Here is an 18708-nt window from a genome sequence, read left to right on the forward strand (position 1 = left end):
TGTGAAATGTCTGCACAGTACACTCTTATGTAAAATAATCCTTAGAATATTCAGATTTCCCAACATACACTGCTCATGATGTAAATTTATCACTCCTCTAATCATGCAATGAAATCCATTTGATTGGATGTACATATGCCATGAAATATTGCCTGAAGTTCTGGAAATATCCGATTTTATGCAGAAGCTAACGTATGTTCTTAGGATCTATAGAAGGTTAAAATGACATAAAGAACTAAAACTGGACAAATACCATAGTAATAAATGGTCTGCTGGATGTTGAGAAACGTGTGATTTACTTGTAAAACAGCAACAAAACAAATGTTTGGATGGGGGTTGACTGCATTTACAAAAATATTTCCTTTGTCTATCGTAGAATGTCTTTCACCAGAGTTTTAACAGTATCAAAATTGTCACAAGAATACAGCTCCAGCTGTTATTTAAGATGGTGGCTATTTGCTACCTTAGTTGCATAATGCTGCTTTAGCTGCTTTGTAGATAATTGATTGGCTTCATTCAACACTGCCGCACAAGCTTTAACCTGTAATCTTGGACTGCCATGAATTAAAATGAGGTCACAATGTTAAAAGTCCTTCAATAGGCTGTTATAGCTAAATAGCTTTTGCACATTTAACTATTTCATTATCCAGCAACCAGATGAATTCTTAAATGCAAGGTTGTTGTCATCATTGTGGGTTTCCCCTCCAATGCTGTAAACCATGTTGTATGGTGTTGCCCAGAAAAGCAACTTAAAAGCATTACTAAATAAATAACTAAATAGTCCCAAGTGCATTGTCCTTGGGCCTTTAGCAACTTAGAAGATGGAACGATGGGTTGCAGCATGATCCAAGGTGAGTCACAACAGGAGCACTACCACCATGCAAGTATATGGTAAAAAGTTAAAAAATGGCTCACCAAATGCACGTTTGGTTTGTCAATACCTGCTCTAGAAAAGAGGAGAGTCCTGCGGCTCAAAAAAAGGGGGGGGTGAAAGAACTTATATTTGGAGAAGTGGTGTTTTTATTTAAAAAGTAACAAACTGATCTCCTGATGGTGTTGAGATGTCAATCGAAATCACACTCATATGCTCTCCCTCCTGATTTTCATTAAACACAGTTTATCATGCCATTCAAACGATAAACTGTGGCTAATGCTAAGTCAAGTCACAGTTTGAAGTGAACTTCTTTCACACATTAATCATACTATGACTTGGGTAACAGGACAAGCTGTGGCTAAGCAAAACCAGAAACATAACTTGTGCTGGGGCAGGAAGGGGAAAACTGTGGGGCTTATTTTTGTCACGCTAAGTTTAGTGTGACTTCTGAAATCTTATTGTGTTATATCTGAAATATAGAAATGGGAGGCTAAAATCAGTAATAGATTGCCTTTTCATTCTGTAAACAAGCCTGTATGAGTTGCTGTCGTTGATGTTAGCAGTCCCTTCACATAGAAAAGTTGCGGAGTATGGTGGGTAGGAAGATGCGCTCAATTTAAGAACAGAAAATGTCAAACAATTCTCAATCAGGATAACCACTGCCAACAGAGGCTATGGGGGGGGGGGGGTAGATCACTTAAGTATTTCTTAATTCAGTAATAGTAAATTACTATTGCTTTTACGAGGAAATAACATTAGTTATTAATTGAGCAGCGGGAGATGCAGAGCTACCAATATCGGCAGCTGAGCTGATAAGCCACCTCCATCCCTCATCAATTGTCACCTGGCATTCCATCAAGCTGCAGCAGAGCAGGGAAGATAAGGATTCAGGACCAGACCAGAAACTTTTGGCTCCTGTTCCCCTTGAACTGTTAAAATTCCAGCAGATTGTGCAAGATACTGGCACCCAAGAACTGGTACTTAAATTTGCTTATTTCCTTCTCTTCTCTTTTCCAATTCATTTGCCTTTTGTGCTGTATCTTTTCCGATTGCAAGCTTGAGGGCAGGGATTGTCTGTTTTTATAGCTCTGCATGCTACTTTAGGAGTTCAGGAGCAAATATTATTTACCTGAATATTAAACATGTGCATTTAACTTGAACAATATTGATATCTGACTTTACTACCAACAGTAAATTGATTGTTTTGATCAACCACGCACATTTTTGGATTCCAGAGAACTCAGATATATGGCTGAAGACAGATTAGGGTTTTGTTTTTGTTTTTACCAGTAAATCCAATTAAAATAGATAAAGAATAGAGGCATTCTGGTCTGGAAATTCAAGTTTCTTGTTAGCACCTGGAGACTTCTTTGCTATTGCACATTGATTTGTATTACGGAGCAGCATGCTGACTTTATTTATTATAAGGATATTACTTAAATTCTTTCCAAAATGAAATATTATTTCTAGCCAATAAACATATATACCAGACAACTGTTGATAATTCCTTACATGCATTTAAATTCCATGTATTTTTAAAGCATATTTTAAAGAGGCTTGTTTTGCAGGAATCAATAACATACAGACCAACATATGGACACTGTTTCAGTACTCATGCACATGCACCCTCTTTTTAAAATAGGAATAGGATATATGATGGAACTCAAGTCATGTAAACAATAACACATGTCTCAATACCATTTCCCCAGTTGCTTTTGGACATGGAAATGTCTTAAGATTCTTCATGCCAAGCTTAGTTAGTATTAAGAATGTCAGTTATCTAAAAAAAATGTGTTGCTTTACATTGAAGAAGGCCATACTATTAGCACTGCAGTTTTAGAATATGTTTCCATTTTATTGCGGACTCTGTTACATATCAAGTTTTAAACAGCAACACTATTCTTTTGTTCTGCATACACCTTTTGAGGCTTTTAATTCCTTTAAAAGGAAAATCACAGAAACCACGAGGTTTTCCTGGGAGGAGCCCCTCCTAAAAAAATGTTCACAGAAAGAACACATCTGTAGACAAGGAAAGCCAGTTGTACATCACACAGACGCTGCATGCAAGCAAACACGGTTTTCATTCAATAGCATTCTCCATGTATCTGTTAATGAATAAATACTGAAATGCCTTCCAGTGAGACAGCCACCTACAAAAGTTAACTATAAATACTCCAAAAAAAACCTGAACAAATATTACACACAAATCTCACACACCAGCCTGAAAAACACTAAGATCCAGAATTCATACATCAAATTATTTCAAGTTAATGCTTCCTACCACAATAGATGGCGAACATTTTGTTTTGTAAATTGTATTATGTTGACAATGTTCACACTGACCTGTATTCTTCGGGTAGAGCATAGGAGAGGAATGAATGCACATTAAAAGGAAATTCCATCCCAAAACAATAGCCTACAAGAAGCAGAAGGAAAGGGACAACAGCACCCAGCCAGCCTGTTTCAGCATGAATGCCGTAATGTCATCTATTTGTAACAGAGCACATTGTCAGAAAACCCTGACACACAGCTAACTTGGCTTTATTCTACACAGTACACTTTCACAGTTGTTACTGGATTAAAATGTGACTGGCCTGACAATGAAACAGCAGAACCACCGTGTATTGTTATGCAATTCACTGTCTGCAAGGGTGACTTGTAGCTTGTTCTTTATTCAGCAAGTGCCAACTGCATGTTTAATCAATGTCACCATTCACTACAGCATGCAACTGAAGCCACTGTCATTCCACTCCTCAGATTTGACTGGCTGCTAAGTTATGCAATGCTCCGAAGAATGCCTTGGAATTATTTGTTAGATGCTTTGAATGCAGATGTGGAACACTCCTAACCCCAGAGCAAACAAGAAACTTCCTTCCTTCTGGACAAAAATGTAAACAGACTAATATCTGCTACATTTGGATTTACAACTCAGCTACACGAGAGAAACATATCCAGAGAGTTACCCACATCAAGAAGATGTCAAACGACCGTTCCATTGGAATGTCTTGGGGAACAGCTACATATACAGGACAAGAAGTGGGAGATTAAATTTTAACTGGAGCCTTAATGCTATAATCACTGTTTGCACAGAAAATGTTTCATCTTATGGAAGATTTCAATATTTAAACAGGGAAGAAACATACAACCTGGATATGCAGAGCAGAGGTTTCTTTACTAACAGCGCATCGTTTCAGTGGATAACCAAAAGAATGCCTACATTTCTCGGAAGATTTTGTAATATTATCGCATCCACAGATTAATCTATCAAGAAATTGTTCATGCATGCATATGATTTCTGCTTTGAGTGAAAAGAACAGCCCTCCATGAAGATAAGGCTGTTTCTCCACTGCAGTGAGGAGTAAGCAGCATGTCTGATGAGATTTTATTCCTGATGCAATGTAGGGTAAGAGAGGCTTTTAAAAATCTTTATTCAAAAATGAATTTATTTATTTTGATTGCTATCAGCATTTTACCTTTAAATGCAATGGTATTAATAAAAAGATCCATGAGACTTCAGGAGAAGCCAAGACCATTGTAACATAGAATGTCTTTCTGAATGTTAAGTGTGTAAACATGCACAACCATTCGGCATAACATTCTGACCACAATAACAAAAATTTTCAACAGTAACATTTAAAAGCAACAGACAGCAAATAAGTAAAATTGCACACTTGATACCAAAACACATTGAGATTATAGGCAGAACAATGCAGCTAAAAGCTTTAATTACAGCACAGTCACATACTCAGAAGAAAGCCCTACTGAGTTCAAGGGGCTGCAGGTAAATGTGTACAGGATGCACCTTAAATGTATTTCAATATCACAGAAAACAGACAATTTACCAAATGGCTGATATTCCACATGACACACACACTTTCCAAGCTTTTCTAATGCCATAACGTATGAAAACATGTATGAAAATCACATGAAAACATCTTTACGATGTATTTTTCTTTCAGGGGGATTGCATGCATTCTGTATTTTATGTTTGTTCTAGAAGCACACAATTGTGGGGATTTATAAAGCCTATTAAGACTAGCCTACTTTTTCACAAGGAAGGCTAGCCACACTTACTATTTCTACATTAGGAAATTTGCACTTCAGTATCCCATCATAAAGATATATAAACACCCGGCTATTTCCAGTGATTGGGCTATCAGTGGAGAGACAACTGATAACAACTTTCTTAAAATAGGAAGTACAGCTGTATTAAAGCAGAGAAGGTGCAGGTTCCTAATTTAAATCATCCTGCATTTCCCATTCTATATTGTGAAAAACAAAATGCTACACTATAACAGTATAGACACACAGAGAGACTGAGGAGGGGAGGGGGCAAATGACCAAGGGTGTGTGGAAGAGAGTGTGAGAGTGAACCAATTCCAAGTTACTATGTGGAGTAATTTTTCCTTCTCCCTTTTAGCCAGCTGTAGGAACACTGGTGAAGACATTTGCAGGAAAAATGAGGAGCTCTGCCATCACAACACTAGAAGACGTAAAAAGGCAAGAAGAGAGTGAGGAAAAGGAAGAATCTGTTTTAGCTCTGCTGGGAATCATCGGAACAGTGCTTAATCTATTTGTAATTGTTTTTGTTTACATCTACACAACACTTTGATGGTTTTCTAGCAACTCGGAGCAGCGCATAGTGTGAAAAGACCAGCAATGGCAAGTAAGGTTGGTGAACACTACCCAACAGGAAACAGAGTCTCTCAAACACATTCCAGTGAGAAGTGCCTATTTAGAGGCACAAGACCAGTGACTGCAAAACACGTCTGTGCACCCAGTTAAGACTATTAAATTATAGAAATGACAGATATTCAACTTCTCACTGATGACTGCGGAAGCTCAAATACTGGAGGTGCGTATGGCATTCTACTGCCAATGAATATGCAAGGCATATATAAGCAGGTAAAAAAAAAAAGATAATGGTGCCATAAAACCTTCCTACAAGATGTTTTATTTACTTGACCCAATTATGCTTTTGGATATGTGACTATGTACCTCTGTGTAGGTGGACAACCAGGGTGGGAGGAGTCCAGTTCGTTTTAAAACTATCATTATGTGCTGAAAATTACACAACTATATATGAAGTGTAGAAAAAAGAGCACTGTAAAGTACTGTATTATGAGAAAATAAAATTTTAAATGACTATTCTTCAGCAATACTTTTAATCATTATACAGCTGACAATCATGTCAATATTTTTGCCTTTGGATATCAATTTTTCACCCATGCCTGTGAGAGATGTTCTATACAAAAGAAAACATTTAAAAATATTTGTACTACAAAACGTAGTTTGCATTTCTTTGGAACGGTTCAGCCATTTTTTTAAATGACCTTAATTTTTTTTAAGGCTCTCTCATAGCTTGCCTTAAAGTGAACAAAGTGTTTGAAAGAAGCTACAGAAATTCTTAATTCAGCTAGATTCAGAAAACAAATACAGTGAGCTGGAACTTGTGTTACGTGAACTTTGTTTTCCACTGAAATCAACATGGCAAGTTCCATTTACTTAAATAGGACTAAAGTCCAACTAAGTCGGGAGTCAACTTGATTAATTGGAATTTTGAGTTGCATGTAAGTAACCAAACCAGATAGCTTCTTTCTCCAAGTCGCATACTGCCTATTGTCCTGGGTTAACATACTTAAAATTCCATCGAATAAATCAAAGGAATTTGTTGTAGAGTTTGGAAGGATACAAACTTAAGCTGCAATCAAATTCACACTTACTTGGGCCTAATATGCATTGAACTTATTGGGATTTCCTTCTAACAGGCATAGGGCTGTGCTGTTGGGCCACTATTATTTCTGAAGGAAAATATACATACAATTCCATTTTTTCATATTCTACTTTCAAACCAAACCAATTCTTTAAAAGGACCATCTTCATAGTACTGCCAGGCCATCCTCTGAATAAAGCTTTTAAAATTCAGAATAATTCGGAAACTAGGGCTCCATGCTTCTACTTCCAGCATGCTATCTTGGGGGGGGGGTGCAATTTATTAAATGAGAGATATAGATACACACAAACACTTTTTAAAAATAAAATATTTATAATAAGAGTAGATATAGAACAAGGCTGTTGCCATCTATTACTATTTAATCTTTTACATAATGCTCATTCCTAAAGCACCATGAAGGTCACTTTATAGGTGGGGAACTGGGGCCTAGAGATAGGTGGGTTGATCTCAGTCCTCCCAGGAACCAAATTCTCTACCCAGTGAAAGCACTGATTCCTTAATCTAAATTAAACCATGTTTATTGCGAACATCTAAACTAATGCTTGGGAGACTAGCCAAGTACTCAGAGATATAAAAAGGATTTTAGGAGCACAGAGGAGCTTTATTTCCCTGGCATGCAACAGGGAGGCCATATTTGGGATCAGACAGAAAGAAGTGGGCCATGAATAAAGGCAAGATGATACAAGCAGAAGCTGGACACATAGTTATAGTTTTAAGTGGAATAAGCCATATTACAATGCTAAACAATGTTTCCTTGATTTACTTCTAAGCTCAAACTATAGTATCATGAAGGATATTGTACCAAAGACTATACATCAAATGCAAAGCACAAGTAACCATATTTGCTTGTGTAAATAGATGTTAATAGCCTTCATCAACCCAACCTTCCATAATTCTCACTGCAGCCACAATTTAAACACTGTCCACATTCACCACTTTCCCTAAGCCATACAATTAGGATACCGCAAGAGGATACACTTTTTCTTCCCCAACCTGTTTTTAAATGAACAAGACATGAATTCCAATGTTGGGTGAAAAGAATGTGGCTTCAACTCCCTCTGCAGCCCCCTGTAGAGTGATTTTAGGGGCATGTGGGGGGAAGAGGGGAAGGCAAAATCCAAACCATGAATAGCTGTCCTGCTCATGCATGCATGAATATCACTAGATTTTACCCTAGACATAGAGAGAACAGGTAATTACCCTTCCATATAAACAACATTAGTAAAAATGTGTGACTATTTGTAACTGTGCCAGTCCGATAAGCAGCAATTACTACAGCATGTTTTCGTAACATTTTAATTGAATGAGCAGGTCTAAACCAATCAACAAGGCATATACAATGCAAGGAGAAAATGCAAAGAGAAGGACTTTGTATTAGGAGCTATCTGAAGGTATTTTAGAACGATTTCAATTATGATTTAAGATACAGGGCTTGAGTGATTCATCAGTACAACAAATTGATTAAACTATTAAGCCTGGCCCATCACTTAAGTAGGTAGGAATTTCATTATTACTGCAGCAAATTGATGCCATCTACAGACCAAACACATTGAAAATGCAACCACATTTTGGACTTATGTGGGAGCACATTTCATCATGGCTGGGGAACCTCAGGCCCAGGGTCTGAATAAGCCCTCCAGGCATCTGTTTGCCCTCAGACAAGCCTCCCCCAAGCCACCCCCCTCATTGGTCCTGTTTGGCATTTCAAGTGTTTTTGCCTACCTGGAATGTGTCCTGATCATGCTTCTTGCTTGTCTGGATGGAGAATACAGAGGGTGTTTGTGTGTATGTGTGTGTGTGTGTGTGTGTGTGTGTGTAAACCAGCTTACCGTACAAAGGCAAAATTGGCACAAGCTACTCTCTCCACCATTGGTGTATGGCCCCCAGAGGGCTGCCCAGAAGGGAATGCAGCCCTCAAGCTGAAATACATTCCCCACCCCTTTAAAATCTAACCAGCTACATGGGTTTTCCCCCTCCTGTTTTCATTCTGAAGCCCACTAACAGTATAGGTCTGGGTCTGATGTTATTAATCGGCCAAGCTAACTAGGATGCATAGCATTCTACAAACAATGTGTTGTGGGTCTGCAATATGTATGTTTGTGTTATTGTCCTAATTTAAATGATGCCTCTGTTGGAAGCCAGAAACCTAACTGGCTAAAACAGTTGGCAATTATAAGTTGGCAACTATAAATGCATTATTATGTCGGAGATCCAAAAAGGGATGCTTTGTTTCACTTTTGTTCAAAATACTGTATTGGGCAGGGACTCTGGCTTACTTGGGGCAAGAAAGGACAGGGCAGCCACAAACCACAAGGAGACAATTAGGCGGCTTCAGGGAGCTGTGTACATGAACTGCTCTGTACTTGAATTGTGGAGCTTGTGAATGAAGTGTGCATGCACACGAAAGCTCATACCAAGAACTAACTTAGTTGGTCTTTAAGGTGCTACTGGAAGGAATTTTTTTTTGTTTTGACTATGGCAGACCAACACGGCTACCTATCTGTAACTTGTGAATGCTGTTGTCCATGTAACCAAAACAGCACCACCCATGCACAAAAAAAGAGATAGCTGCAGGCTTGGAAGAATCCCAAAGTTTGCAGAAGTACAAAAATGTTTAGGGAAAAACCCTGTGAGGATCCCCAAAACAGCCACATGAAGACTTAGCATGCTCAGTAGACACAGAATATTGACTGGCTGCTGTGGCAGAATGAAAAACCAGGTGGGAAAACACAGAATGGAGCACTGTGGAAAGTGTGTTTAGCTGGCTGGAACAGTGAACAGGAACCCTCCACACTGCAAACAAGTATTCCCATTTTCCATCCACCAAGTTCAGTATTACCATGACTGGTTCCTGCCACTTGCTTGGCTGTTAGGCGATCTTTTATGGCTTCCTAGTTTTCCAGCCAGCCCACTCTTCTACACCTCCGCTGTAGACACATGCATCCTTCAGAAAGTGTGGAGCAGTGGCTGCTGTGGTCAACCTGGGCTTATCAATCCCAAGTTCAAATTTCTCATTGAGCAATGAAGCTCCCTGGGTTATCTGGGTCAGACACTATCACTTTGCTTAAGGTACTACACAGGGTGGCTGCAATGATAAAATGGCAGACATTTCATTTAGCATGCTGCCCTGAGCTCCTTAGAGGGTATGCAGAATGAAAAGGAAACAAATCAGTGCACTGGGATCTTGTAGTAGACCAACTCGTTCATTTGCCACATTTACAGAATAAGCCTCTTAAAGTAAAGTAAATCTAATATATGAATGCATAGTTTTTACTGTGAGCTGCCTTGAAAGGACCTCAGTCCTGAAAAACATCATTAAGATATTTTAAATATACACTTTAAAATCACTTAATGCAGCTTAGTTACAACTGAATATATTTTAAAGAGTTTTGGTGTAGCTGGAGAGTGGCACTAGGCATAACACTTGAATGAGTGTTAATCATATTAATAATGAGAAAATAATGGCAAATATTGGGGACAAACACATTATTTTCAACAACAACAACATAATTTCCTTCATCCCATTCAAAAAGCAAGGAGTCGTTTTTCCTTCCAGCAGACCTTGTTCTGGCACTGATATATTTCATGTAAGAGGGAGGATGGCCTTCATATCAAGGTTTTAAAAAATGTAACACTGGGAAATGGAATAAAGATATGCTTGCCAATGTTAATCATTCTCAATTTCTTATGCCTCACACTCCTCCGAAATGTCTAAAATACAGAACTTATGCACCTTGGCCAACACTGAAATGAAACAGTTAACCCCACAATGAAGGAAGGCAAGAAAGATAAAGGGGAGTTTGACAGGAGGCTCAAGGCAACTGTGCTTCCCATTTGCTATCAAAATCCAAACAGCCAAGCCATCTGCTGTGATTCAGCTCAAGTGTTTAACAGAAATAGGTCAGACCACTAATTATGCTGAGTGATATCCATCCAAGTCATACTCAGAGAAAACCCACCTAAAGCAATGGATTCCTTTTAGTGTTTATTCTGAGTAGAACACATTACCTCTTTAAGGAAAGCCCAGCTGGATCAGAAAAGAGACCCATTTAGTCCAACTCTATGCTCCCCACAATGGCCAACCAGATACTGGATGTGGACCTCAGGGCAATAGCTGCTCCCCATTAATTGCTTCTATGTCCATAACTATCGGTTTAAATGCAGGTTGCTTTCTCTGTTAGTCTATAAATTGTCAAATGGCATTTCAAGATGCACACCTGTGTCATGCTGACCTAAGCTGGGCTAACACCAGTAGCAATACCACCATTTCATCAGTTTCTGCTTGTGTATTTTTCTAAGAAGAGAAAATATAAACTGTGTAAATTTAGATATCTATATCTGGATGAAAAGTGGGTTCTCTTGGGCTAACTAGATGCTTGGTTTTTAAAAGGTCCAAGACTCCTGCTTCAATCTGCTGATTTCAACAAAGCATGCAAAGATCTGAATTTGTGTAGAACTGCTTCATTTGAGGTCATGGCATTAACAATTTGAATCTTATTTCGAGTCACATACTCAGAAATAGGAGACAATAAACCTTAAATGAGACTCCATGGGATCCATAATACAGTGGAACCTTGGTTTATGAACTTAATCCATTCCGGAGGTCTGTTCTTAAACTGAGGCACACTTTCCCTAATAAGGCCTCCCACCGCTGGTGCCCTTCCACCATTCGGATTCCATTCTTAGACCGTGGTAAAGTTCTCAAAACAAGACACTATTTCCGGTTTTACAGAGTTTGTAAACCAAATCGTTCTTAAACCAGACAGTTCTTAAACCGAGGTACCACTGTACAGGGAAAGGGAACCTGTGGCCCTCCACTTATTCTTTAATTCCCAACTTCCATCAGCCCAGCCAGTGGTCAGAGATAATGAGCCAGACTACAACATCTGAAGAGTCACAGGTTCCCCATCCCTGGCAATACAAATGCTAGCCTACTGATACCTTATGAACCACTGAATAATCTTCTTTGGCAGGGCAAAAAGATGACGTCTGCAACCCTAAGCATACTTATGGAAGCAGTTGCATGAAAATTGACAGTACTGACTGACTTCTAAGTAGATATGGTCACAATCTGGCTTAAAACTAACCAGAAACTTGAAAATGTATAAATAATATAGATATAGAATGTAGATAGTAAAACATTTTTTTGTAATAGGAAATGTGTATTGCTAAGGAGCTAGGTACAGAAACTGCTGGCAAAATATACTACAGAGTACTCTGGAAAGATCATATGGGAAGTATAGTGAGTACTCATGAAACATACAATAATTAATTTTAAAAGGTCAGTGAACCTGACAAAGCTTTTGGGCAATGACAAAAAAACTTGCAAGAGCCTTATTAATGAAATTAAACTTCAAATCACAGTAACTCTCATCATGAAGAAAAAGCAGTAGAGTGTAAGTCAAGTCCAAAAACACCTATGGGGTGGTATTCAACTAAATAATTGTGCAAGTCTATGGGACTTTCCCTCAACTCCCTCTGTGCTACTATCCACAAATCTGCTCCACAAGGCTGAGAGAACAGATTTAGGTTTCATTCAGGGAGAGGACAGGGAGAGAAAGTTCCACTGCACAGGAAGAACTCCTTGCAGTGACAGAATATTTGCTATAGCACTACACTGAATTCGAACCTTAGTTCAGCAGTTGTAGGATTTTCAAAATGTGCTCAAAGACAGCTGGGATATTTCCTTATGGCCGAACGAACAGAATTCAACTAATTCAAAAACCCTACACTAAAGTGCTTTAATGTGCACACAGGGCAAGTCCTATTTCCACTTTTGACAATTTCCTCATGCTTAATTGCACTACAGCAAGAGCTTCATAGGTCAACAGAAGCAGCTTTGCAGAAAGCAAGGATGCACACACCCAACAGGAAGAGGAACTATATATATTTGGTAACTGCTGGCATTGGAATGAGACATAACAGGCTGACAGACCCTCAACCTGCAACAATTCTGAGTCCTACTGCCAAAAGATAGCATTGTATAGTGCTTGTGGAAGCTTCTAGTGCTTATCACTGCAGTACTTGCATATAGACAATTGACATGAAAGTTAAATAGTACACATTTATATAAGAAAATAGGAATAAGAAGAGGGAAATATGCACTGCCAACCAAAAAACCTTGCAGCCAAACTGCACTTCTACTTGCTTCTAGACTAATTATGTTCAGCCTCAAGCCACTAATTTCTCACACATTACCCAAACTTCAAATGCTACATTTGAATTTGATATCTAAAGCAACTTTTATAAAAACCTGAAATGTATTTACCAGACTAGAACGTGCTGTTTTTAAAAACAAAGAGCAGTACATTACCTGAATCATTGCGGAGATAAGATGACATTGCTGGAATAAGACATGATTGACTAAGTAGTTCTAGCAGAACTGACGGAAGGGCATTGCTGTTTTGTCCTCTACTTTCGTGGCTGGACTGGACATCTCCATTTGATGTGCTGCCTGCAGGATTTATGTAGCTAGCCAAAACCTGAGCAGTTTAAAAACAGTGAGTCAAAATTAGATTAATAACAGTAGAACAAGTCATATGGAATGTGAACTGAAAGATAACAATTAGACTCTTATTAAACTGAGTATGTGATATATCTGATGAATAAGAAATCCAATATTATAAACTTTTTATTACTAGGCAGACAAAAAATATATATATTTAGAACAAAAAAGTTCAGAATTCTTTATGATTTTAAAATGGCAATTTTAATGGGGAATTTAAGAACTCCCATTACAAACACCACCTTAAAAAATGTCAGATTTCATTCCCTCCTCCCAAAGAAGAGAGGAGCTACAAATGTGCTGCAAAGAATATTTTTCAAACATCCAAGTGTTTTAAAAGGTTCATTATGCAACATAAAGTCTGAAAGGAAGAGAGGAATGATGAAGCTGAGTTGCATGCCCAAGAGTTAGACACAAGGTTTTCTGACTTGCAGACAGGGTCTTTTGACCATGCAAGTGGAAAATGCACTAAAGCACAACTAAACAGCCAATACACGTAAGAAACCAAATGGTATTTTGGGGCAATGTATGAATGTTGGGCTGTTCTCCAGTACCTGTAAGAGACACGTGACGTGTTCTTCTTCCAGTCTTTGTTTAGTTAAAGCTTGTTCCACATCCCATCCAGAAGCAGTAGAACCAGTTCCAAACCCAGTGCCTTTAGCCCAGTAAAGCTGCTGTTCTTCTGTGGTTGCACTGCTATGTGTGCTTGACACCTGTGGCTAGTAAAAAGAAAAATAAATCACCCTACTATTTAGAATCACTTCATTTCATATTCAGGAATCAGAAGCCTAGTAAACGCTAGATTCTCTTTATTCTGATTCTTTGAGCATGGGTTGTTAAAAGTCCCTCTTAACCATGGATTCTTAGCAGCTTTGGTAAGTGGCTTTCATCCCCAGGATCTATGCTATAGGATGCTAGAAGAGATGAGATCACAAACTGCGGAAGAAACCAACTGCAAAGACTTTAAGGTTTGAACTTGAGATAAGACTTCATGCAGTGCAAAAGACGGGGGGGGAGAGGAAGCCCATGGTTTCTTCATTTAAAGTTTTCTTCTCTACATTTATGATTCAGCAACCCTCCTCTGAATTTTAGTTCAAATTATATTTATAAAAGCAAGAATGGAAGAAATTGGATTATAAACGTGGAATATAATATCAAATGGAACTGTGTGCGTAAAAAAAAAGGAAAAAGGGAGGGAAACTTTATTTTGCAAAAGGTTTACGATGGAAACTTAAGAGCTGACCCTTCTCCATTCTTTATTATTTACGAAGTGAACTGAATAACGCTTAGAGGACTTGGAATTTAATTTAATTGGAAGTATAATTGCTCATATATCTTCAGTTGGAAGAAAGGATGAAAAAAGTCTTTGAACTGCCAAGGAACTGATAAGGTTCTTTATTAAGTCATCCGCAGTTCAAGACTGCTCTTCTTCCCAGGCTGAGAGGAAAAAATGGTGACAACAGGTTATTTACTGAGACAGAGTGATTTTTGCAACTGTTGTTAAAGCACGGGACGGAGCGATAGAGAAATTTCTGGAACAACAATGGGATATCAGCTCCGCCCAAGGCATGACGGATAACAGCAACAACTGGGGGAAAGAAAGACATAACATCTTACAAGGACAGGAAGAAACACCACGGACAGAATAATTGCCACACACAGGAAGATCAAGGATATTGTTTGAGTTCTTCACCTGTAGTTTTATAAATCATTTAATGTGTCAACATGAATAGAAGTTATTAATATTGCAGATGTTGTATAAGGAATTATTATTATGACTGGAATATAATTAAAATTAATAAGATTTTGGAATGCAAAAATAAAGAAAATACCAAACCATCAAATCTAGCACGCAGGAGGCCACTTAAAATAAATTATATAATTTGGTATTTGAATGATTGGTATTAATAATTGTATTATATACTGGCATTGTTATAATGAGGCCATTATTGGACTGTAATTGAAAACTAATAAAAAATATTATATAAAAAACAAAAACAAAAAGATGTTACTTACTAACTTGAGAACAGAACAATGTGCACAATATCAGAATATCAATATCAGAACATCAGAATATCAGAACTACCTGGTGACTGACACACTATTGTGTAAGTTATGCAGCAATTCCTAATGGATTCCCCCACCTACTGACAATTTTAGTTGCTCTCAGATAGCAATCTTATAAGACAATGTTCAGGTTGCAATACAACATTAAAGTATCTTACATAAGGATGTCTATGCTTCAACTTTAATGGGATCTTATGGACTTTAAATCTCCTAGGTCTTACTGGAACATAAGCATCTTGATTTTCTAATGCACTTAGACATGTAAGGTTACCTCTATGGACTTCAGAGCATTGCTTATTATTTAAAATAACACTTGTTTTGTTTAATGGCCCAGAAGAATCACACAGCATAGAAAAGATGATACAGCAATCACTTTCCACAGTAGTGTTCTCACTAAAGGATCATTTTGCCAAATAAAGCTGTCAGCAGGAAGCATTCTCAGCAGGTTCTTTGAACCTTATCACAACTCTCATTGTATCCCTTGTCACTGTATATGGTCAAGTCATCTACCATGTCCTGAAATGCCTGTTCCAAATTCCTTAAATCTCTCTAATGAAGGTTATTTGTCCAATGTAAAGAGAAGATCGGTGTGGCTGAAATATTTGTAGATGAAGCTTGCTTAGGCATTATGGATTTTGTAGCATGTTCAGTGGCCTGGAACTAGTTGACTAGATGCCAGTTTTGGCTACACTTTAAAAAACTAAAATCAGTCCAAATAAGTTTGTTCTAAGGAGCCACATACAGTATCTCCTATTGGGAGTTTTTGTGGTCTATGACTACATAGTGGCATGCTCCATATATCAGGAACCCTAACCTCCAAAATGTGGTCTGTAGAGCTAATTAAAACTACTCTAGTTTCTTGCTAGATGTATATTATAATCCTTTTCAAAAAGCACTTTAATATGGTCTCCCCACAAAATCCATTTTGTGCTGTGGAAGCAGTCATTTAAACCCTGTGTTCATACTGTTTATACGTATTAGGGAGAAAGACTGGAATAATGTGGTGGATGATCAAACCCTGGAACGTGTTAGAGTCAGATCTCCAACAGTTTATTTATTTATAAAAATATGTATATGCCGCTAATTCATAAATAAAATACAGTTCACAACAACTGTATGTAAAACCTATACAATAAAAGCCACATAAAAAGTTAAAATCAGAACTCAAATGACTATTGTGTAAAGATGTATTCTTAATTGTCTGCGTAAACCTAATGGAACAGAAAAGTTTTCAGCAGGTGTTTAAAAGTTGGAACAGAAGAAACCTGCTGAATCTCTATCAGTAGAGTACTCCACAAGACTGGGCCAATGACCCTCAAGGTTTGGCTCCCTGTTGTTGTCAAATGAGCATCTCCAACTTGGGGTACGACCAACAAGGCTCCGACATATCATCTCAGTGACTGAGTTGGAATGTAAGGGTTCAGGCAGTTCCTGAATTATGCAGGACCTAAGTTGTTCAGGGATCTGTAGATTAATACAAGAACCTCAAACCTGACAGAAGCTTTAACTATGGTGACACATGTTGTTGGCCAGATGCCCTCATCAGAAATCTTGCCTCCTGCACCTGCTGGAGCTTCCAAACCAGGCCAGAGGGCAGTTCTGCACAAAGCACATTACAGCAGTTTAGCTGCAAGGTTATCAGCGCATGAACTACAGCGTTCTTCCTATCCCTGTACAGGAACAGTCGTAGCTGGTGAACCCAACAAAACAGATGAAAGGCACTCCGAGCCACACTTGGGACTTCTGATGACAAAGATGTATCAAGGAATACCCCCAAGCTAAATTGCTTTGCTGTAAGGGTAACAGGTATTCTTTGTAAACAACTTATGGTTTGGAGAAACCATTTCTGACCATAAATATTAACCACCTCTTTGATATTAGATACTGTCATGTTTCAATATGTCAGCTATAGACATGCCACTTCCTAGTATGACATCATAACAACTGAATCAAAAGTTAAACATTTTATCTCTATGGAAGCAAGTACAGATTTGACCATTATTCTGAATACATGGAAGAAAGGATAAGTTGGCTTAACCCTCCCCCCCAAAAAAACCCCATCTTGATATTTCTGATCCTATTATTCTGAAGCAAAACTGACCTCCGTCTGGTTAGAACTAGAATTGGGGACTCTTGGAGCATGGTGGCTAAGAGCAGACAGACAGGCAAGGATAAGATGTATTGCCCCAATTTCTAATGCCATTCGCCTGAGGAGTACTCCATCATCGGTAGTCAAAGGTGTGGTGCTGAACAAGCTGCGCAGCACATGAAACGGAAGGGTTGGAAGCACATTAGCGGAAGGAGACTGCAGAATATGACCTAGATGGAGAGAGAAAACAAGTGTTAACATTTCTGTCAGCACACTGCATTAAGCTTAAAGCACATTACAGGTATTTCATTGAGTTTTAAAATACTATTTCTTGTTTGTTATTTCTAAACAATTGTGAGTGACTGAGGGAACTGGAGAAGGACAGAAAGAGGAAAGTGCGATCATACCGTCATTATGAAGTATGTATAGAACGTAGTATTAATTTTCTTGAAAGTGGCACAAGGAAGGAAGGTATCTGGTAAATAACAAGGCTGGACTCTACTGGGCTTAGTAAACGTAGTTCTTGGCCTTCATGAAACATGGTTGGACTAAGTGTTGCTCTCTTTGCATGGGATTATCATGTGGATAATATGTGCTAGAGATTTTGGAGTGCTTCTGCATGAAATAATTCCTCAATGCAGGAAGCTAGATTCTTGTAGACATAGATTAATTTAACAAAAAATTAAACAGCATTGCCATTTTTTTCTGAATCTACATTTAGCCCTATTACACAAAATTTGCTCCACATCTGAGAGTAATATTATGGCAATACTGTGAAGTGTTGCAAGACTGCATATGAGGAACATTTTGTAATGTGGGAGTACCAAAGTTCTTTAAGTCCAGGCGTACAGATTAGAAATGAGAAATCCCAGAACACGCCACCTGATTAAACATTTGCTTGAAACTGTTCTGTCATTAAGTCCCAGTGTATATGAAACATTTCTCCATCTCTCTACCACTGTTAAGAGACATGAAACAAATGGCAGGCTCAGATACTCCTTTTCTCCTACAGGAATGAACTATGGCATGGCATGACACCTGTTTTAGGATTTACAATAAATTTAGCTTTACAGCAATGTTTGAAATTAGTTTGCTAAGGCAGGTTAAAATGCAACAATGGTTAGCATCAATAATGCTACAACACAACACTAAAAGGGATGGCAGAACATGCGCCTCAGGCTCTAGTGTTCTCTTTGCTAAACTAACAAGTTTGCAAAACATTATAGCTGTGCTGGGTTTAACCATTTGAATTTTGGATATTTTATTTTTCTGCAGCACTGATGCTAATCTATTTTTCTTTCTAGCAACATTGATAATGGTCAGAATGGATGATCTAAGTTTGCAGCTTGGGGCTACTCCTGGATCTGGCTGGGGCTTAGTTACATCATAACTGGATGGATTACTGCAGTGCACTATATGAGGTTGTATTTAAAAGCAGT

General features: G+C 38.2%; 2 protein-coding genes across 11 annotated transcripts in view; one reads left to right on the plus strand and one right to left on the minus strand.

The window, feature by feature from the left end:
* The window catches only part of BIRC6 (baculoviral IAP repeat containing 6), a 140963-nt gene that overhangs the window by 29942 nt on the left and 92313 nt on the right, over positions 1-18708 (minus strand). For 8 of the 9 annotated variants that reach the window (XM_081905331.1, XM_081905329.1, XM_081905327.1 and 5 more), the window contains 3 exons: positions 17282-17499; positions 13668-13832; positions 12922-13090 (listed from right to left, as the gene is read on the minus strand). In XM_081905331.1, coding sequence (XP_081761457.1) covers positions 12922-13090; positions 13668-13832; positions 17282-17499 — 552 coding nt within the window. The remainder of the gene's footprint in view (positions 1-12921; positions 13091-13667; positions 13833-17281; positions 17500-18708) is intronic. The other variant, XM_081905326.1, reaches the window with a different exon arrangement.
* LOC309366659 (protein TUNAR-like) lies at positions 1705-6069 on the plus strand. 2 transcript variants are annotated; one of them, XM_081905405.1, is made up of 3 exons: positions 1705-1851; positions 3632-4277; positions 5295-6069. In XM_081905405.1, exons 2-3 carry the CDS (start codon positions 4242-4244, stop codon positions 5484-5486), a joined length of 228 nt encoding a protein of 75 aa, XP_081761531.1. In that variant the 5' UTR covers positions 1705-1851; positions 3632-4241; the 3' UTR covers positions 5487-6069. The 2 variants fall into 2 exon arrangements, with proteins under 2 accessions (XP_081761531.1, XP_081761530.1); XM_081905404.1 differs by lacking the exon at positions 1705-1851 and having other exon boundaries at positions 3219-4277.

Source organism: Podarcis melisellensis, assembly GCF_964234715.1.
Source record: "Podarcis melisellensis genome assembly, chromosome: 3".
In the NCBI taxonomy this organism is placed as follows: domain Eukaryota; kingdom Metazoa; phylum Chordata; class Lepidosauria; order Squamata; family Lacertidae; genus Podarcis; species Podarcis melisellensis.

Excerpts from the sequence above, each read along its gene's own strand:
- LOC309366659 (XM_081905405.1), top strand. The coding sequence starts at position 4,242 with ATGTCTGATGAGATTTTATTCCTGATGCAATGTAGG. Across the intron at positions 4,278-5,294 it reads TATTCCTGATGCAATGTAGG|CCAGCTGTAGGAACACTGGT; the intron begins GTAAGAGAGGCT and ends TCTCCCTTTTAG.